At 39.8% G+C, this 18,550-nt stretch overlaps 1 protein-coding gene across 2 annotated transcripts in view; it reads right to left on the bottom strand.

Moving 5' to 3' along the window:
- IGF2BP2 (insulin like growth factor 2 mRNA binding protein 2) overlaps positions 1 to 18,550 on the bottom strand; it is a 162,787-nt gene that overhangs the window by 34,740 nt on the left and 109,497 nt on the right. For both annotated transcript variants that reach the window (XM_022570319.3, XM_022570328.3), the window contains exons 3-7: positions 12,235 to 12,283; positions 11,196 to 11,247; positions 7,506 to 7,569; positions 5,226 to 5,498; positions 3,049 to 3,183 (exon numbers count right to left, since the gene is read on the bottom strand). In XM_022570319.3, coding sequence (XP_022426027.1) covers positions 3,049 to 3,183; positions 5,226 to 5,498; positions 7,506 to 7,569; positions 11,196 to 11,247; positions 12,235 to 12,283 — 573 coding nt within the window. The remainder of the gene's footprint in view (positions 1 to 3,048; positions 3,184 to 5,225; positions 5,499 to 7,505; positions 7,570 to 11,195; positions 11,248 to 12,234; positions 12,284 to 18,550) is intronic.

Below are 18,550 nucleotides of genomic sequence, written 5' to 3'. Positions count from 1 at the left end.
AACACTAAAGCACAGTTGACAAAAGCAAAATTAACAAATGGGACTACACCAAACCTAAAAACTTTTGTGCATCAAAGGACACACTTAACAAAATGAAAAGACAACCTATGAAATGGAAGTAAGTATCTGCAAATCATATAACTGATAAGGATGTGAAGAAATCTGAACTCTTGTGAAAGGCTGGTGGGATTGTAAAATGGTGCAACTGCTATGGAAAACACATTCCTCAAAAAATTGGACATAGAACTACTGTATGATCCAGCAATCTCACTTCTTGGTATATATCCAAAAGAATTGAAAGCAGGGTCTCAAAGAGATATTTCAAAACAGCACTATTCATATAGCCAAGAGGTAGAAGCAACCTAAATCTCCATCAATGGATAAATGAATAAACAAAATGTGGTATACACACACAATGGAATATTATTCAGCCTTAAAAAAGGAAATCCTACAACATGAATTCATTGACGTCATTATGTTAAGTGAAATAAGCCAGTCACAAAAAGACAAATACTGTATGATTTCACTTATCTGAGTTCTCTAAAATAGTCAAATTCGCAGAACCAGAAAATAGAATGGTAGCTACCAGAGGCTGGAGGGAGAGGGAAAAGGGGAGTTGTTGTTTAACAGGCACAGAGTTTCAGTTTTGTAAGATGATAAAGTTCTGGAGATCTGTTTCACAATAATGTGAATACACTTAACACTACTGAACTGTACCCTTAAAAATGGTTAAGACGATAAATTTTATGGTAGGTGTTTTTTGTTTGTTTTTTTTACAATTAAAAAAAGTTCAAAAAAAAAGGGCGGGGGGGACAAGGAGAGGATGCCTTCTCTTTCAACTTTTAAATAGTTTTCTGTGGGGATCCAAGGTCTGAAATCACTTCAGTCATCTTGTCATCATCAGGGGAGTATCAGACACCCTGAAGAAGGTAAAGCAGAAAGAAAAGTCATGGGCCTTTTAGTCTATGATTCAACTGACCTTTCAGTCACTCTCACATAATAAGGACTTCTAGTTATGTGACATCATAATTGTTTCTTATTGCTTAAGCCACTTGTTATGTTTTCTGTTACTTGAGACCAAAAGCATTGAACAGATGCATTACTACTGCCTCAAAATACATGGATGTTTGAAGAAGCTCCACTAGAATGTGACTTACAGAGGGCAGGGTTTTTTTGTAGCTTTGTCCACTGGCACATAGAACAGTGCCTGACAGACAGTATGTACTCAATAAATATTTGGTAAATGAATAGAAAGAAAGTTTAGAATCCCTATTCTCCTCCATCCTCCACCTCCTACTCATCTTCCTCACGGCTCAGCTTAAATGTCACTTACACAGGGAGGCCTTCTCTGAAATCCTCAAATCTCTTCTTGTCCCCCTAAAACCTTGATTAGGGCCTCCAGTTACCTGTGGTTGTTTTCCACTGTAGCACCTCTCATAGCTGTGCTTAATTACTTACTGGTGTAATTATCTATTTAGCAGATGTCTCTCCCACTGGATAAAAAAAGGAACTGGGTCTTGTTCAGGGCTGTAGCCTCAACCCAGCACAGTGCTCAGCAAGGTGCCACACTCAAAAAAAAAGTATTTCAAAGACAGTCAAATTCTATCTTGGCTCTACACGAATACTTTAAGAATCCAATTTATACATCAGTCTTTTTGGTTCTTCCGAATATTGTAAGATGCTTACACCTAGCTCAAAGGACCAAGGAGGGTAACATTTATAAAATTCTCAATAACTTAGATGAGGGAGGGGCTTCTTCAAATTAAGACACAGCATGTGGGGGGTTTCAAAAGCCCCAAATAGTAAATAATTAGTTAAGTGAAAGGTTAGAGTCCCTTATGAAATCTAAGAATAGATTTGCAACGTTTTTCTTTTAGGAACTATTTTCATCTTCTTGGTTTTGGAACACTATTATTTGACATTGTTTGCTAAATCAGTTTTATATTCAATTCATCCCTCACTGCTGCTTTTTTTTTTTTTTTTTGCGGTACGCGGGCCTCTCACTGTTGTGGCCTCTCCCGATGCGGAGCACAGGCTCCGGACGCGCAGGCTCAGCGGCCATGGCTCACGGGCCCAGCTGCTCCGCGGCATGTGGGATCTTCCTGGACCGGGGCACGAACCCGTGTCCCCTGCATCGGCAGGCAGACTCTCAACCACTGTGCCACCAGGGAAGCCCCCTCACTGCTTCTTTATTAAAACTGCCACACATGCCTGTAAGTGGATTTTGTCAAACAAACATAGAGCCTTTTTTATTATATTGCCTATTCCGTTACCATTAATTTGTTTATAATACAAATTAATAAATTTGTAGTACTAAATTATACAAGTTACTAAGAACTGTATTTGTCATTCAAACTGGTACAACACTCAGGAATCCTAAGAAATATTTTGTAAAAGAAATGGACAGGGGGAGAGAGAAAAACAAAGAAGAATGAAGTAGCCACTCAGATACCAGTTTCTACTATTTAAGGAAACATAATCCAATTTTAAGAGTGCAAGTGGCTTAGGAGCATGGTGACAAAACCCTTTTCCAGCATAGTAAATGATGGTTTTGACAACAATGTATTTTCTGTATCTGCCCAGTCCAATACGATAGCCATTAGCCATACAAGCGATTATTTAAGTCTGAATGGATTAAAATAAAATATTCAGTTCCTCCATTGCACTAGTCAACATTTCAAGCACTCAACAGGAACACATGGCTAGTGGCTATCGTATTGAACAGTGCAGATACAGAACATTTCCATCACTGCATGGCCCTGGACAGCACGGGTCTATATGTTCCTACCAATAATTATTACCAGTGAGTGATGGAAGCATTAGGCTCACCAAGAGAAACATACAAGTAGAGAAGCAGCCATGTTATAAACATAAAAGATCTATTTCCCACCGTATTCTCTTTAGGAACAAATTTCTGAAAAATAATCTTTCCCCTGCTCTCTTTACTGAGAAATAGATTTACAGCTTTTTAAAACTTTCCTGGGTTAAATGAATGACAACCTAATCTTTTTTTCTGCTGAGTGGTCTGTGCATTGCATGCAAACTTACAGTTTGGTCTCATCAGCCTCTTTCTGCATGATTTCGAGAATCATGCGGCATGCTTCAGAGGTTCCCTCTGGGGTGGCATGGATGGTGACAGGCTTCTCTGCAGCCCCGGAGTTCTCCTTTCTATGGATGTCTACCCTGCAGGAAAAGAATCAGGAGCCATAGCACAGCGTCATCTGGGACTGGATCCTAGTCCCAAGAATGCGTCGCACTGGCCAATGTACGGCAAGGACACAGACAGACCAGGAAGTGTCATGAGCACGTTTGCAACCAATGCCATTCTCCAAGAAGGCGGCAAGCAGTGCAGGGGGTCTTGTGCCAAACCCAAATTCTCGGCAGCTCCACTGAGAAGGGAATATTTCTTACAGGAGTGCCACTGGGCAAAGGCACCAAGGCAACGTGGTAATGAAGCCAGTTTGGTAAATGAAGTATTTTGTGTAGTCTTTCCAATGATCTTAGAAGTGAAGAGTAAAGTGAGCGGGATAATACTGCACGTTGGCACAGTGCCGGTCTCTGAACTGATTGCAGCTTTTAAAAGCCATATGTTAATCCAACTCCACCAAATTCAAGCAAGCTTTATGCATCTGAGTATGGACAGAAAACAGAGGCATGCCCTTTCTCTGCCTAAGTTTTTGGTTTCCTTGCCACCAGCAGCCTGCCTTCTTCCAGGCTCTTAAAAACTAATGGCTCAAAAGTTTGATGACTTTATCAGACTTCTTTGGGTAGTTGTGGCTCTATTTGTTTTTAACTTTCAAAATCACATAATTGATTGTATCCTTTTTTACTCTGGTGACTGTCAGAAAGCCCAAATCCAAGTCTCTGGCCTATTTCTAAAAAAATGGGCACACACTTTGAGAACTAACTCACTTGTATTTAAGCTTGCTGCATTTTTTTAAATGATTTTTTTTTAGTTACTTTATTTTTTGGACACACTGCGTGGCATGCGGGATCTTAGTTCCCCTACCAGGGATTGAACCCAGCACCCCCTGCAATGGAAGCGTGGAGTCTTAACCACTGGACCGCCAGGGAAGTCCCTAACCTTGCTGCATTTATAAAGCCACTTTAAATAATCTTTGGAACAAAAAGACATACAAATAAAAATCACTTTCTCAGTGAAGAAAACTTAGAGGGAAAAAAAGGGGACTGATTTTAAAATAAAGGAAACATCACATAGTATTTGCCCCCTGTACTATCTCATCATTTCACTCCTATGATTTTAAACTCTGGGACTCATATAAGTGTCCATTATTTGGAAGTAACTCAGTCACTTTGCAGAAAACAGTGTTTTCTCTTTCAGGTTACAAGACACTCAACATCCTGAATAAAATGCACTAGGCATGTAAATAACAAATATTTGTCAGTAATTTGGTGCTTTGTAATTTAAGTGCTTTGTAATTTCATTCAATCTGCCTGACTGTCCTAATTCTCACAATACTCCTGGCTTTACAGAAGAAGCAATTGGTGCTCAGAGACCTTAACATTTTTTCTAAGATCATATAGCTATTAAGTGGTAAAACTTGAACAAGGGTCTTTGTTTTCAAGACCTGTGCTTTGTTCATTACATCATGCTGTGGTCTTATGAACACACAAAACTCAACAACCTCACAAGTCACTTTATCCACTACAACTCCTACTACCAGTTCAGTCTCCTTAAACAGACAGAAAACTAAACATAAGACTAATGTACTTTATTTATTGCTCAATGTAACAGTGACTCACCCATTTCCTTTATGTAGCTATTTGTGAGACTCCCTAGGTGGTCTCAAAGAATGACTACCACCCAGGGCTCTGATGCAGGAGAGGAGGCAAGAGCTAAGATACGCGGGTTCTAGGGTCCCGTAAAGTTCAGCCCCATACCTCTGTTGTTTTAAAAACATGTAGATGTATTCACAGGTATCAGATAGCTTATGAGAACAATTCTTGACTGTGAGGTCATTAGTACCTTGTTTACGAACTATTAGTGTTTCAGGGTATGACCTTTAGGTCACTGGCATGAAAGCTCATTAAAGCTCCTGGGCTTTGTGTTAGTCTGTTAGTAGTTCCATTTAAAGAAGCCATAGTCCCATACAGCACAGCCCCCCGCTGCTGATGCAAGCAATAGCAACCTGGGAATGGCCGGGACCCACCAGCACTCAGGGGACCCCTCAGAAGGAAGCAAAGGAAGCCCCGGAGGCACGTACCGGGACTGGGTCTGCTTAGTGATGTTCTTTATGGTCAAGCCCTCCTTTCCGATGATGGCACCAACAAACTGGGTGGGGACCAGGATCCGCAGCGGGAAATCAATCTGTCTGGCCTGAGAAGAGCCCCCAGGGGCATGGCCTTGCTCCCGGGAAGAGTGGTCCCCACGCTGGGCTCGCTGAGGGGGCGAAGGGGAGCTCACCTCTTCATCCGGGATGTAGGAAATCTTGAAGGAGTAGTTCTCAAACTGATGCCCGCTTAGCTTCTCGATGGCTCTGAAATGCAGCAGGGGCAAGTGAGCTTTGTTAGAGAACAGTGTTGGAGAAGACCCCCCAGGGTCAATGGACCGGTTCATTCACACTCCTTTACTAGCTGCCTATGTGAGTGCCGTCCTCAGCACTAAGGATGCAGCGGTGAGCAAGACACGTGCCATCTCTGCTCCCTCAGGGCTTGTGGTTAACAAATTAAACACGTAATTACAACGTGCAGGCCTGGTCAGACTTGATATACAATGTGCCAGTCTGCTTTTTTTCACCACTCAAGGCTGTATCCCCATCATCAAAAACTCTTTGTAAAATATTGGCATAAAATTGTCCTTTTTTAAAAATTTTAATTGTAACACAGTTATTACTGAAAATTCAGAAGTAGATAAGCACAAATAAGAAAAACACCCTAGCCCATCCTATAGCTTTCTTAAATATAAATATATTATGTATACAAATGGATTAATACCATACATACTTTATAACCTTTAAAAACAATTAATACTCTAAACAGTTTTCCAAGTGATTAAATACCCTGCAATTTAGTTTTTACTGGCTGTTTAACACTCTATTGATTTGCCATCATTTTTGCAACTGATTCTCTATTGTTTTATATATATATATATATATATATGTTTCTAATCTTTTACTACTGCATACAGTATTGTCATGGGCATCTTTGCAACTACAACTTTGCAAACAGGACAAATTCCTAATGGAATTGCTGGGTCAGAGAGTAGGCAGAATTCTAACATTTTAAGTCATTATTGCTCAGTGTCCTTCTGGAAAGGTTTCAACATGTACTATCCCATAGCAGTTAAGAGAGCACCTGTTTCCTTGAATCCTCAGAAGTACAAAGTATTATGATTTTAAAAGACTTATCAATTTGATAAATCCCACTATTGCATCTTAAAAACTATACATGAAGTGCAACCATTTTTTCACGTGTCTTTGGCAGCATGTGAAAAAATTAACCCTCTTCTACAACGTTATTGTTTAGGGTTTACGAATTTATTACAAAGCAGCACTTTTTGAATTCAATAAAAGCAACGAAGTAATATCATGTACAGAGGGCCTACCTAAGTAGCAGATGGACAAGAACTGTAAAGGTTCAGTTGTTGGTATATGTATCCTGCTTACATACGTGTGTAAAAGTCAACAGCAAATGACTACTGCCTTTTTCAATGCAACATTAACATTTTCAAAACTAGTGGTATGAGAATGGGTTAACCATGTATTCATGGGTGTGGCAACCTTGAAAAAGAAATAAAAGTATAATCCTGGGACATATAACCAATACAGATGTTATGCCACATGTGACCATAATTCTGGTTACAATGACCTGACAGGCACTTCATGGACCCTCTACAAAAAGGAACTTGTTTTTGTTGTTGTTGTTTTTTAAAAAAAATTCAGTCCCATGTGTGTTAACAGCCAAGCTCACAATTAACCAACACTGAAGCAATGTAGCCATGAGTGGGATTAGGAGGTGAATGTGAGTAGGAAAAAGAACCTGAGCCAGGTGCTCTTTGATGAACCACTCCTAGATGACAATGTTCCCTTGGGCTGATGTCACTAAGGTGGATCCCTCTTTTACTATTCATAGAGGGAAAATGAGGTTTCAGCATCCATTCAATGAGTTTGGACAGAAGCAGGCTTGGGCTTCTTCCTCATGGTGCATGGAGGAAGCTCCAGGTGGAAGTGGCTCCTAGTGGCCATCAAAGCAGACTCTAGTGGACACAATGTCACAGATGTGGTGCCCTCTATTCCTGACTATATCAAGATGCAGCTCCCACCTCGGTTTTGATGCCAAGGCTCAACATTTTTCAAGATAAAAATCTCTGTACAATCAACAAACAGACACTCTGGTATAAATGCCCTGGGGCTCCACTGATGTGTCAAAGTTCTGCATCTTTTCAGAAAAGGTTTATAAATACAGGACTCAATGGAATTCAAAGACAAGCTCCACTCCCCCCCCCACGCCCAAATTTGAAGGGAAATAAGCCCAAATCCACTTACGTTTTTGCTTCTTCTCTTGTTGCATATGTGACGTTGACAACGGCAGTTTCTGTGTCTGTGTTGACTAGGAAAGAAGCAAAAACTACATTGTCATAGAAAAAAAAAAGCTGCCACCCTCTGGCTAATGTAAATAAACTTACTTAGAGAAAAATGCACAAAAAAACCTCACTGCCCTATCTCTTAGAGTTACTTGAATCTCTATCTTTATTCATGCGCATTCATAGGAATTTGTAATCAACTGTATATACACATTTGTAATCAATTGTATATACAACTCAAAACTGCATTTTCACTAATTTTATCAACACTTTTGCACATGTATATGTATATGCACATTTTCTTTGGATTTTTCATTTTTAATGCCTTCATAAAATTGCAGCAAATAAATCTGCCATGACTTTTGCCTAACCATTCCTTAATTGTTGACAAATGGGTTATTCTCAGTATTTGCTATTCTGACTAGTGTTGATAAAAATCACCACTGTTGCAAATCTCACTTGATTTGTGTTCTTCTGAATTATTTTTTTAGGGTAATTTAGAAAGAAAACAATTGGTAAAAGAACATAATGCTTTTTAATGATTGTTTTCAGATTATTCTCCTAAAAGTTTGTATCAATTTATTGTACCACTACGAGTTTTGTTATAATTTGCATTTATTTAAAAATAACTGGATATATGTATAAAATAATAAGAAAGTATTTTAATTTTAATTCTTCATTCATGGATAAGGTTGAACTATTACTATTTTTGTTCCCCTCTGATAGACCTCCTTGACTGACTGTGTGAGTTAAATCTAGTAACTGCGTGCAATTGAATAAAGAAAGTTGACAATTCCAACCCACTTGACTGAAGAGAGCACAGAAATTCTAAGAGTGGTTAATAAGGGATCACTCTTGTGAGTTGCTTTATCTTGATTCATAATTGCTTGCCTCTTCTTCCAAAGTCAGACATAAAAAATGAATTCAAACAGCAAGACAAAACTTTCTCAATCTAAGTCAGTAAACTTAAACCAAAAATACTGGTTTCCCCAAAACCAGTAAACATAACTAAATCACATCCTCCCCCACTAAAACATTTAAGCTATTGGGAGACTTGGAATTAACAACATTAAGGTGAGGATAATTCAAGAAAACCACAATAGAGGTGCTTTTCAAAATAATAATAAAACCCTATAGTGCAGGGATCCTTAATCTTTTTTTATTATTATTATTATTTTTTGCGTTACACGGGCCTCTCACTGTTGTGGCCTCTCCCGGGGCGGAGCACAGGCTCCGGATGCGCAGGCCCTGTGGCCATGGCTTACAGGCCTAGCCGCTCCGCGGCAGGTGGAATCTTCCCAGACTGGGGCACGAACCCGTGGTCCCCTGCATCAGCAGGCGAACTCTCAACCACTGCGCCACCAGGGAAGCCCTTTAATCTTTTTTTTTTTAAACATTTATTTATTTATTTGGCTGTGCTGGGTCTTAGCTGCGGCATGCACGGGGGATCTAGTTCCCTGACCACGGATCGAACTCACGCCCCCTGCATTGGGAGCCTGGAGTCTTATCCACTGGACCACCAGGGAAGTCCTGGGATTCTTAATCTTGAATCCATGTTAGAGCTTCAGGAATTCTTTACTCACCCTCCCCACTTCCCTGCAAATATTCAAATTTGTGGGTATGTGGATTTTTCTGGCTTATAATTTCCATATGATTCTCAAAAAGGTTAAAGACCACTGTTATCCAATAACTTCAAAGTAGCTGCAGCCCTTATGGGGAGGGGAGGCATAATCCTCAGGAAGGAACTGCCACTGAGATTTACGTGTCACCGGTGCTGAGCCCAGCCCTTGCCTTGGCCTGGGGGTATTCGTTTTGCTCTCTAATACACAGAGAGGTCCTCATAGTGCAAAATAGAGAATGTGAAGCCCACAACCATCCTCTTTCAGTGCTGACACACTGAATGCTACGAGGCCTCATATCTGCACTTCGTAGTGCTACAGATGAGGTTGAAGACTCCAAAACGGGAGAAAGGCTGGCTTTGAACCTCCCGAATAAAGCTATCCACTAGAAATCTCAGATTCTCAGATTTTGTTCTACTCCTTAGTCATATTCTTTGTTCTTGAAAGACATCTGTCTTCAGGAAATCAGACCTGTGATTCTGGGAAAAACTGAGCTCCATTCAAATACTTTATTTCATTGGACATGAAAGCTCTCCTTAAAATCCTACTGAAAATGTTTTCCTGCTGAATCAGGAATCACCTATGAAACAGAACAAAACAACACCCCAGCACTTCTATCCCGTAGCTGTGAGGCAGCTGGAAACTGGGTGCTCTCAGGGCACAGGTGCCATTGGAGCTGTGAACTGCCCCCAGGGACCTGGAGTATTTCTTCCTTGCATGGCACTGTTCTAAGTTTAATAACATGGTCTTAGTTAGTAACTTCTACAGGTTCATGTCTGGAAGGTCATCCTGCCTACTAAATCCATTCCTTATTAGAATGTCTTATTTTCCATTCGAGGGAAATAACAAGAACTGAGAAAACAGAATCCTTGTAAATCATGTCTTCCTTCTGAGCTCTTTCCCTTCACCTTTGGTTATGGGCAGTCAGCAGTATGAAACTGACTAATAATATTTTTAATATTCAGGAGTGGAGAGCATCTGAATAACTACTGCTTTAAAACTATTATATTAATTATACTGGTGGATAGAACAGATTGCATATGAGAAAATGGATTCTCTGTGATTTTTCCTAAGTGAACTTTAACGATTATGTATGACTCCATTGTCTGTAAATATTTATTCAGGTTCTCTCTGGGTGCCCCAACTATTCAGTGATACAGGAAGGGTAAATTTATTCTCTCCATTATACACATGTGAAAACTGAGCCAATAAGGTTAAGTGACTTTTACAAGGGCTCACAGTCAGTAAGTGACTGAATTCAGTCTGCTTTCTAGGTCAGTGCAAAAATAATCTTTATCACATGTTACTGCCTGTCCTATCAGGAGCTTAGAATCTACTTTTCAGGGACTCTTAAATAGCTACATAAGATATCAGCTGAGGTACCCTTTTTTTTTTCTTTAAAAATCATAGCACTTCATGTTTTAGAAGACAAAAATAAGGGTGGCAGGAAAAAGAATATATGTTTTCTGGGGATTTACAGCATTGTTCCTAAGACAGAGGCTCTCAAATGAGTACACACAAAAATCACTTGGGGGTGCTTGTTGAACATACAGATTCATGACTTCTTCCTCCATAGAGTCTTAATTTGTAGGTCTGTCTACGGTGAGCCCTAGGAATCTGCATTTTCCCAAGCACTCCAGGCGATTCTGGGGTAGGAGTCCTACACCTTGAGAAACACTCAGTCCAAGATATTAGGGATATGTTATTCTTAACCGGGAAGAGGAAAGCTGTAATAGTGTAAATCCAGTTACTTCCAAGTGAATTAAGCTTCCCCCACCCTGACAGCATTTGTCCAGTGCTTGAGTACATTAAAGAGTATAAGAAAAATAGCCTGAAAACCATTCTTTGAAAAAATCGATATAGACAGATGGATATAGACATCTCTCACATACAGATATACAAACATACACTCTAGGAAGCTTGCTTCAAAGGAATTTGAACTTATTATTTGTCCTTGGATTTGACCCGACCTATAAGAAATAACAGGTAATATCCCTCTCAAAATTCAATAGGCTAATTTCGTCACTTATTACCTTGTTCGACATTTTCCACTGTCCCATACTGAGCCAAAAGTCCATCCAACACCTGAAAAAGAAGCTTTGCTGTCAGAATTTCAGGTCTTCCATAAAAGCAGCTAGAACTGAATAAATGTACAGGACTTTCATTTGCTTATTGGCTCTCAAGTAATCTGTTCACTGAGGAAACACAGCAGAGCTTCGGAGTCTTAGTAATTGTTAACAATCACGTTCATCATGATGGTTGGAATCCACTTGCTGCTTTTGAAATGAGAAGCAGAATAATGTACAAAGATCACTTCTCCTTTCTGGAAGATTTAACCTTCTTCCTTCAGTTTTCCTTTAGGGATCTCCTTATTTTACAAAGTAATGAGATATGTGTATGTTCAAAATTTTCCACAATGAAAATTTTTTTTCTTAAAGGAATAAAAACATTAGACAAAACATTCTGTTTCCTTTAAGGCTATTTTGATTTTGTTTGGGTTGGGGAACATGGGGCAGTATGTTTTTCAATAATGCAGTAAAGCCACTCCTCATATTCTAGCTTATTTTATTTCAAGGTAACAATCTTGTAAGAAGTTTTACAACTCCAAAAATATGTCTTAACTGTTATTCATAGCAACTAATTCAAAATAAACAAAAAACTTGCTCAAACTAACAAAGAACCTTCTATTCTTATGGGTTTTCCATTTATTTTATTTTTCCCCAAATCGTAATTTAGAAAGGTAAAAATCTTTTATAAAATCATGGGATAAAAATCACAAGCAAGGTATGTATTTTGTTTCACAGTTTGTCTGTTGATGCTTGGTTTCTGAGAAGACAGAACATAAGGGATCAAAGTGCACATCCTGCACAACGAAAGGGACAAATCTGACCCCAAACTCAGGGCAGATCATGCACATTAGGGGCACTGAAGAAGGGAAAGTCTGAGGACCTCTAATTCCTAAATGTGAAAGGGAACTATAAAAAAGGGAGAAAATCCCTTATTAAACCATTAAAAAATAAAATGAGGAAAGAGAGCAGGAAGATAATAAATATAGAAATGACATTGGCCTACCTCCCACTGCAGGTGAGGAGGGATGTTTCGAATCTGAATTTTCCTGCTCCTGTAAAAGATAAAAGCACAGACACAACAAACAGGCTTAAGACCACAGTTTGAGTTTACTTTCTCACTATGTTCACCAAGACACCAGCAAGGGATTTTGATTGTGAATCAAGAACATCTTGTTTTAAGCCATTCGTCAATTTCTCCCTTTATGTCTGTTAGTATTTGCTTTATATATTTAGGTGCTTCTATATTGGGAGCCTAAATGTTAATGAGTGCAATATCCTCTTCTTGTATTGATCCCTTTATCATTATATAATGCCCTACTGTATAGCACAGAGAATTACACCCAACATTTTGTAATAAGCTATAATGGAATACAATCTGCAAAAAAAAAACCACACACACACAAAAAATGAATGACTATGCTGTACACCTGAAACTAATGTAATATTGTAAATCAATTATACTTCAATTAAAAAATTAAAAGAAGAAAAAAAAAGAGCAGCTTGTTTTAAAACTTTCAATTAGGGACTTCCCTGGTGGCACAGTGGTTAAGAATCCGCCTGCCAATGCAGGGGACACGGGTTCAATCCCTGGTCCGGGAAGATCCCACATGCTGCAGAGCAACTAAGTCCATGCACCACAACTACTGAGCCCACGTGCTGCAACTGCTGAACCTGTGTGCTGCAACTACTGAAGCTCGTGCTCGGCCTAGAGCCTGTGCTCCGCAACAAGAGAAGCCACTGCAATGAGAAGCCTGCGCACCACAATGAAGAGTAGCCCCAGCTCGCCGCAACTAGAGAAAGCCCGCGCGCAGCAATGAAGACCCAATGCAGCCAAATAATAATAATAAATAAATAAAATAAAACACAGCTGTTTTAAACAAATAAATAAAACTTTCAATTACTTTGAGGAAAAAAATAAAGAGCAAACCCAAGAAGTCTGAACAAGCTAAAGAAACAGGTTAGTTAGATGCAAATCTGCCTTTTCAATTTCCTACCAAAATAGTTAGAATTTAAATTGCCACACATGTTCTAATTATAGAATTATTCCCTTCCTCCTCAACATACATAGTCCTGCAAGTGACCCTACCCCAAAAGGTACCTAGGCTCAAACGTGAGAGATGGAATACATACACAGTAGGTTTAAAGAGGATCTTACCTAACAATGCATAACTTCCTTTTCAAAAATTATTTTTATTTCTAATAGGTAATACAGTCCTAATTCAAAAATCAGGACACTTTAAAGAGGTATTCCATGAAAAGTCTTACTCGTTGCTTGTGTAGCCTTCAGTTCCTTTATGCAAATACTAGTAAATACAAATATACAATCCTATTTCCACCTTTTCTTATAGAAATATTTGCATATTCTGCACACTCACTGAATCTTGTTTTTTTCACCTAACAGTAATGTCCTGAAGATCTTTCTACATTGGTAGATAGAGAACATCCTCATTCTATTTTACACTACTTGGATGTACCAAATATCCATCCCCTATTGATGGATATTTGGGCCTTCTCCTGCCTTTTTATTCAGAAGATTTTTCATTTTTTCTAAGATATCTGATAACTTTGAGTGATTTAGATCATTTCTTGTTTTTACTTAAGCGTTAAAATTAGATAGAAAGAAGAATAGAAATACGAAGATAAGAATTTTTCTATCTTTGGAGAATATGTTAGATCCCAGAAAGAAAACACAAATCAGCATTTAAATATTAGAAGAGGTCATTTCAATGGAAGGGCTTGGCACTGAAATCCCATAAATACCGCCTTTGGGGGTTGCAAGAGAAGAGATGTGGTGGCCAAAGTGTAGCCCCATTACTTTTCCTTTCCTTCTTGTGTAAGAGGTATCAAATAGTTGCTATATGCAGCCACACATTTCTCCATGGCTTTAATCTGGGCAATAGCCACAGAAAGAAATGTTACAATTCATGCAGAGAGGAAAAAGGAGAGAGACAGAGAAGTACACAGACAGGGGAAACAACAAACAAATAATGAAGGAACTGAGGGGCTCCTGTTTCCTCTGATCTTTTTTTTTAAATTAAGGGGGACCCCATCCCTCTGTTCTAGATCCCATATAGTACTTCTGTCCTGTTTTATTTTTAAAAAATGAGAATGCATTCATGCTTTACCAGAGCTGCCCAAATGACTATACAAGCCATTCTGTAGAACCTCTAATCTTGTGTCAGGATAGGAAGGTGAAAAAAGAACCAGGAACTAATTTCTGCTTCTGTGCTATGAAGGCTCATTCCTGACACTGCCTTTGGCAAGAGTTCATAATAAAACTGCTGACACCATCCCATACAGTGGCTACATGGAATGCTCCATAAAGGATGTCACAAGCCTAACTATTTATAGAAAAGGCATCATAATTTACAAGAAAATTGAATATTTCTAAAGAAGAATATTTTTGTTATCTCCAAGTATAAATAAACATTGACTACAACTGCTAAGCAAGAATTTATTGATAGAAATCCTATGGGAAGAAACTTCTGCATAGACACTAAGATTTGAATAGAGGAAGATACTGTTGCATTGTTATGACAAAGAATGCAAATAATCTAAATGTCCACAAGCAGGGAGATGAATAAGTAAATCATAGTAGAGCCATAATACTGAACATTATACAGCTGTTAAAAAGAATGAAGTAGGGCTTCCCTGGTGGCGCAGTGGTTGAGAGTCCGCCTGCCGATGCAGGGGACGCGGGTTCGCGCCCAGGTCCTGGAAGATCCCACATGCCGTGGAGCGGCTGGGCCCGTGAGCCATGGCCGCTGAGCCTGCGCGTCCGGAGCCTGTGCCCCGCAACGGGAGAGGCCACAACAGTGAGAGGCCCGCATACCGCAAAAAAAAAAAAGAATGAAGTAGACATGTATCCACGGTCATAGGACACTCTTCAAGGCATAATGTTATAAGATGACCGCTAATTACAGATTAGGTTTGATCTGTTTTTTAAGAGCACAAAACTATATGTCATTAAGTGTATATATATGTAAATGCACAGAAAAAGGTAGCTACAAACATTTGGTTGGTAAAATGGGACAATGTACTTTTTATTTTAGCTGCTTCTGTCTTGCTTGCTTTTTTAAAAAATGACATGTTCATGTCTCACTTACTTTAAAAAATTAACACTTAAAACTCCTACTAGGGCTGCTTTCATGAATCGAAAAGATTCATTTCTTTAAAGTATCCTGGAACCTGCTTTTAAAAAAAAGAGAAAAACCCTCTTATTTTCTCCATAATTATCAACAGGTTAGGTATCCTTCTTGAAATCTTATTTAACGAAGTATTAATTTGTTTGGCAAACCCCTTTGTTCACAGGGTGTAAATAAATAATCAAACTCTGACCAGTCCAGATGATCCCGAATCCTAACTGAATGGGTCTAAAACAATGATGCTTCCCTGTAATATCTGGTGTGAGGACTGCACATCAGGCAATCAGTTGAGTAACTGGAACGTTCGTTAAGCAGGATTCTCTAACAAGCTAGTGTGTCGCATCTCTAATTTTAGACCAGGATTTTAACCCAGAAACGAAAAGGGGAAATGGAGATCACTGCAGTAGAACCCATTCAACTGGAGTTCAGTCAGGTCATCTGGGAGAACATCCTGAGAGACTGTCTTTCAGGATCAGGAGTGACCAGGATCTTTGGGATCTGCTAACTTCCATGACATCGTCTGGACACTGTGCCTGCTTGTCAGGGCACCCAAGATGCCCAACCCCTTTTTCCCTGGGAGGGATGTCTGTGTGCTCTTCAAAACCCAGCTCATACTTGCAGACAATTCCAGGGCATCTCCAAAAAAGAGTTGTTTCTATGCACTCTTAAGTTTTTATAACAGCTCCCTCTTTGCTATAATCACTTATCTGCTGGCGCTGGTCCTCTCCTCACTGGATTGGAAATTTCCTCAAGGACAGGCTTCTTGTTTACTAGTCTCCTGTCCAGCAAGAGGCCAAGCGCATAGCAGAAGAGGAGAACATGGAACTCTGGGTCTGGGAAAAGCACTGCTATTTCTGGCTGTTGTCTGTTTATGAGGCGGACCTTCCGGACCCTACCTGGGAGGGCGCAGGCTGTCCTTTTCTCCTTTGCCAGGTAGTAAAGGGGAGAGGGAAGACTTCTTTCCCCTCTTTCCTTTAGAGAAGAAACCCAGTGCTCAGCTCAGTCTCGAACAACAAATGTGGATCTTTCTCCCTTTGAAATCCATAAAAGTGTGCCCTGCTTGCAAACAAGCCCAATTTACATAATAACTTAGGAAAGTGATTGGTTTTAAGAAAATAGTTCTTCGTTCCTTAAAAAAAAAAAAAGAATAACCTCACCGTTCCTTTTGTTTAAAAAAGAAATCAAGCTTCTCTAAAAATACATAATTGACATTTCTCATCCTCTCCGCCCAGAACCATTACAGCCAGCTCCTAGCTGGCCTGCCCTCTGTCTTACTTTTCCCTCCTCTCCCATCCTTCCCACACTTAGTGACTTTCTAAAACACAAATATGACTGGTTGCTTCTGCCTTCTTTGAATGACTCCCTGTCACCACATCCAAATTCCCATTCATGACCCTGTTACTGTCCCGTTCCCCATCTCTTTATCTTTAAACCCTCTTGCCCCAGCAACTGCTCTAAACTTTGGGCTCTTACCCTTCCATCCAAAATAATTTGTCACACCTGTAGTTTATATGCGTGCCAGGTCTGAGCCTTCAACATGCTCAGTCCACCTTAAAAACAAGAGTAAACAAAGGCAGTAAGGAACATGATTTTGATTTTAAAAAATTTTTTAACTGAAAACAGAATAAGACCTGAAGTCAAGCTATTAATATAGACACATAGGCTCTCTCCCCAAGGCTCCGGGTTTCAGGAACTCAGAATTTCCCACTTTCATATTCAAGTAAGTGTGTTCAGTGGAAAAGAGCAAGTAGTTCAGTCTCTACACATGCAGGAAAAGAATAATATAGCCCAACAGCTATTCTGCTTGGCTGAGGAACTGGCCACTTTGATGGATTCTATATTCTGGTTAATTGGTGACAACAGTATACACATGTAGACTATCAAATCTTAACTACAAACAAAAAAAACTTAACCACAGCTCACCGAAGGCTCTTCAACGTGTAAGTGCCTCAGGGTACTTTTCATGAATATGTTATTATCTTTGTACTGTAGACGCCCAGAGGAAGTGGAAAGCTCTGAGTGAACTTCAGATAAAACTAGATGTCCACTGTTATGAATTTCAAGGACCTGGCAGAAGTTACTGTGTATGGTAGAATCTGTTGCTTAAAATATCTGGGCAATCAGCTGGGGAAGTAAAATCATATTTAATTGTCAAGGAATCTCTTATTTTGAAGAATCACCCCACATCTGTGTGTGTGTGTGAAACGCCTGTTTGCTTGTGAGGTGGATAATGCCATAGTTTTTAAGCATACGGTCAATTAACCACAAGTCTGAACTCTAGCCCAGGCACTGACCATGCTGGGGGGCCCGAGTAGGGAAGACTTAACATATATTGTGGACTCCCACCTCATAGGATCTCAGATTCCATTTGAAAATTAGGCAAGCTAAGGATCAGAAGACGTCCGGGAAAACTGTGGGCAAGAGAAGCAACAGAGGAAGCAAAAGGATCCTATAAGAGAGTCCTTTGGGGTTCAATGAGAGATCCTACCCAACTAGGTCCCATCTGTTCCCATAGCAATTTTGAGCTCCATCAGATGACACTGTGGTTTTATTCTTGCAAGGAAATCAAACCACCATGGAATGTGCATTATCTAGAGGCAGGTGTGCTAACCGACTCCAAGGGCAGTGGCAGAGCCAAGGCTGAAACCACCAGAGCTCTTGGCCACGCCCGCTCCTCTAGTGCTACAATCAGATTCCCCTGCATCCCATGTCCTCATTAGTAAGTGTTTGAGGCACTTTCTCTCCTTCCCATTCCTCATTAGTTCTAAAAGTTCCCCTTAAAACTTCTGGACATTCTGTACAAGGGACATCCTGTGCTAAATTGAACTAGGACCTAGGGCTAGCAATGAATCAGGGAAGCAAATGAATCACCAGTGATAGCCTCGGCCAATCTTCTATTCAGCACTCAGCTGCCTTTTACAGTAATCCCCTCCCCCACCCGCCTCTCATTCTTTCTCTCCTTTCTCTCACACACATACACACAGAGGACACAGGGCATGACTTAATCAATGAAACTAACTGTTGTCACTTTGTTACAAAATTATTAAGAACAACTGCATCTGCCGCTATGGAATCTAAAATAAATGTATTATAACAGTTATTAGAAAACCAAATGCTTTCCACATAAAAACTGTTGAAAAGTGGGGCTTCCCTGGTGGCACAGTGGTTGAGAGT

The sequence above is a fragment of the Delphinapterus leucas genome, chromosome 4, assembly GCF_059928025.1.
Source record: "Delphinapterus leucas isolate spDelLeu-1000000601 "Yukka" chromosome 4, BTC_Dleu_Yukka2, whole genome shotgun sequence".
Lineage (NCBI taxonomy): Eukaryota > Metazoa > Chordata > Mammalia > Artiodactyla > Monodontidae > Delphinapterus > Delphinapterus leucas.
The sequence above is the reverse complement of the archived record's forward strand: the minus strand, read 5'-3'. Positions and strand labels throughout refer to the sequence as shown.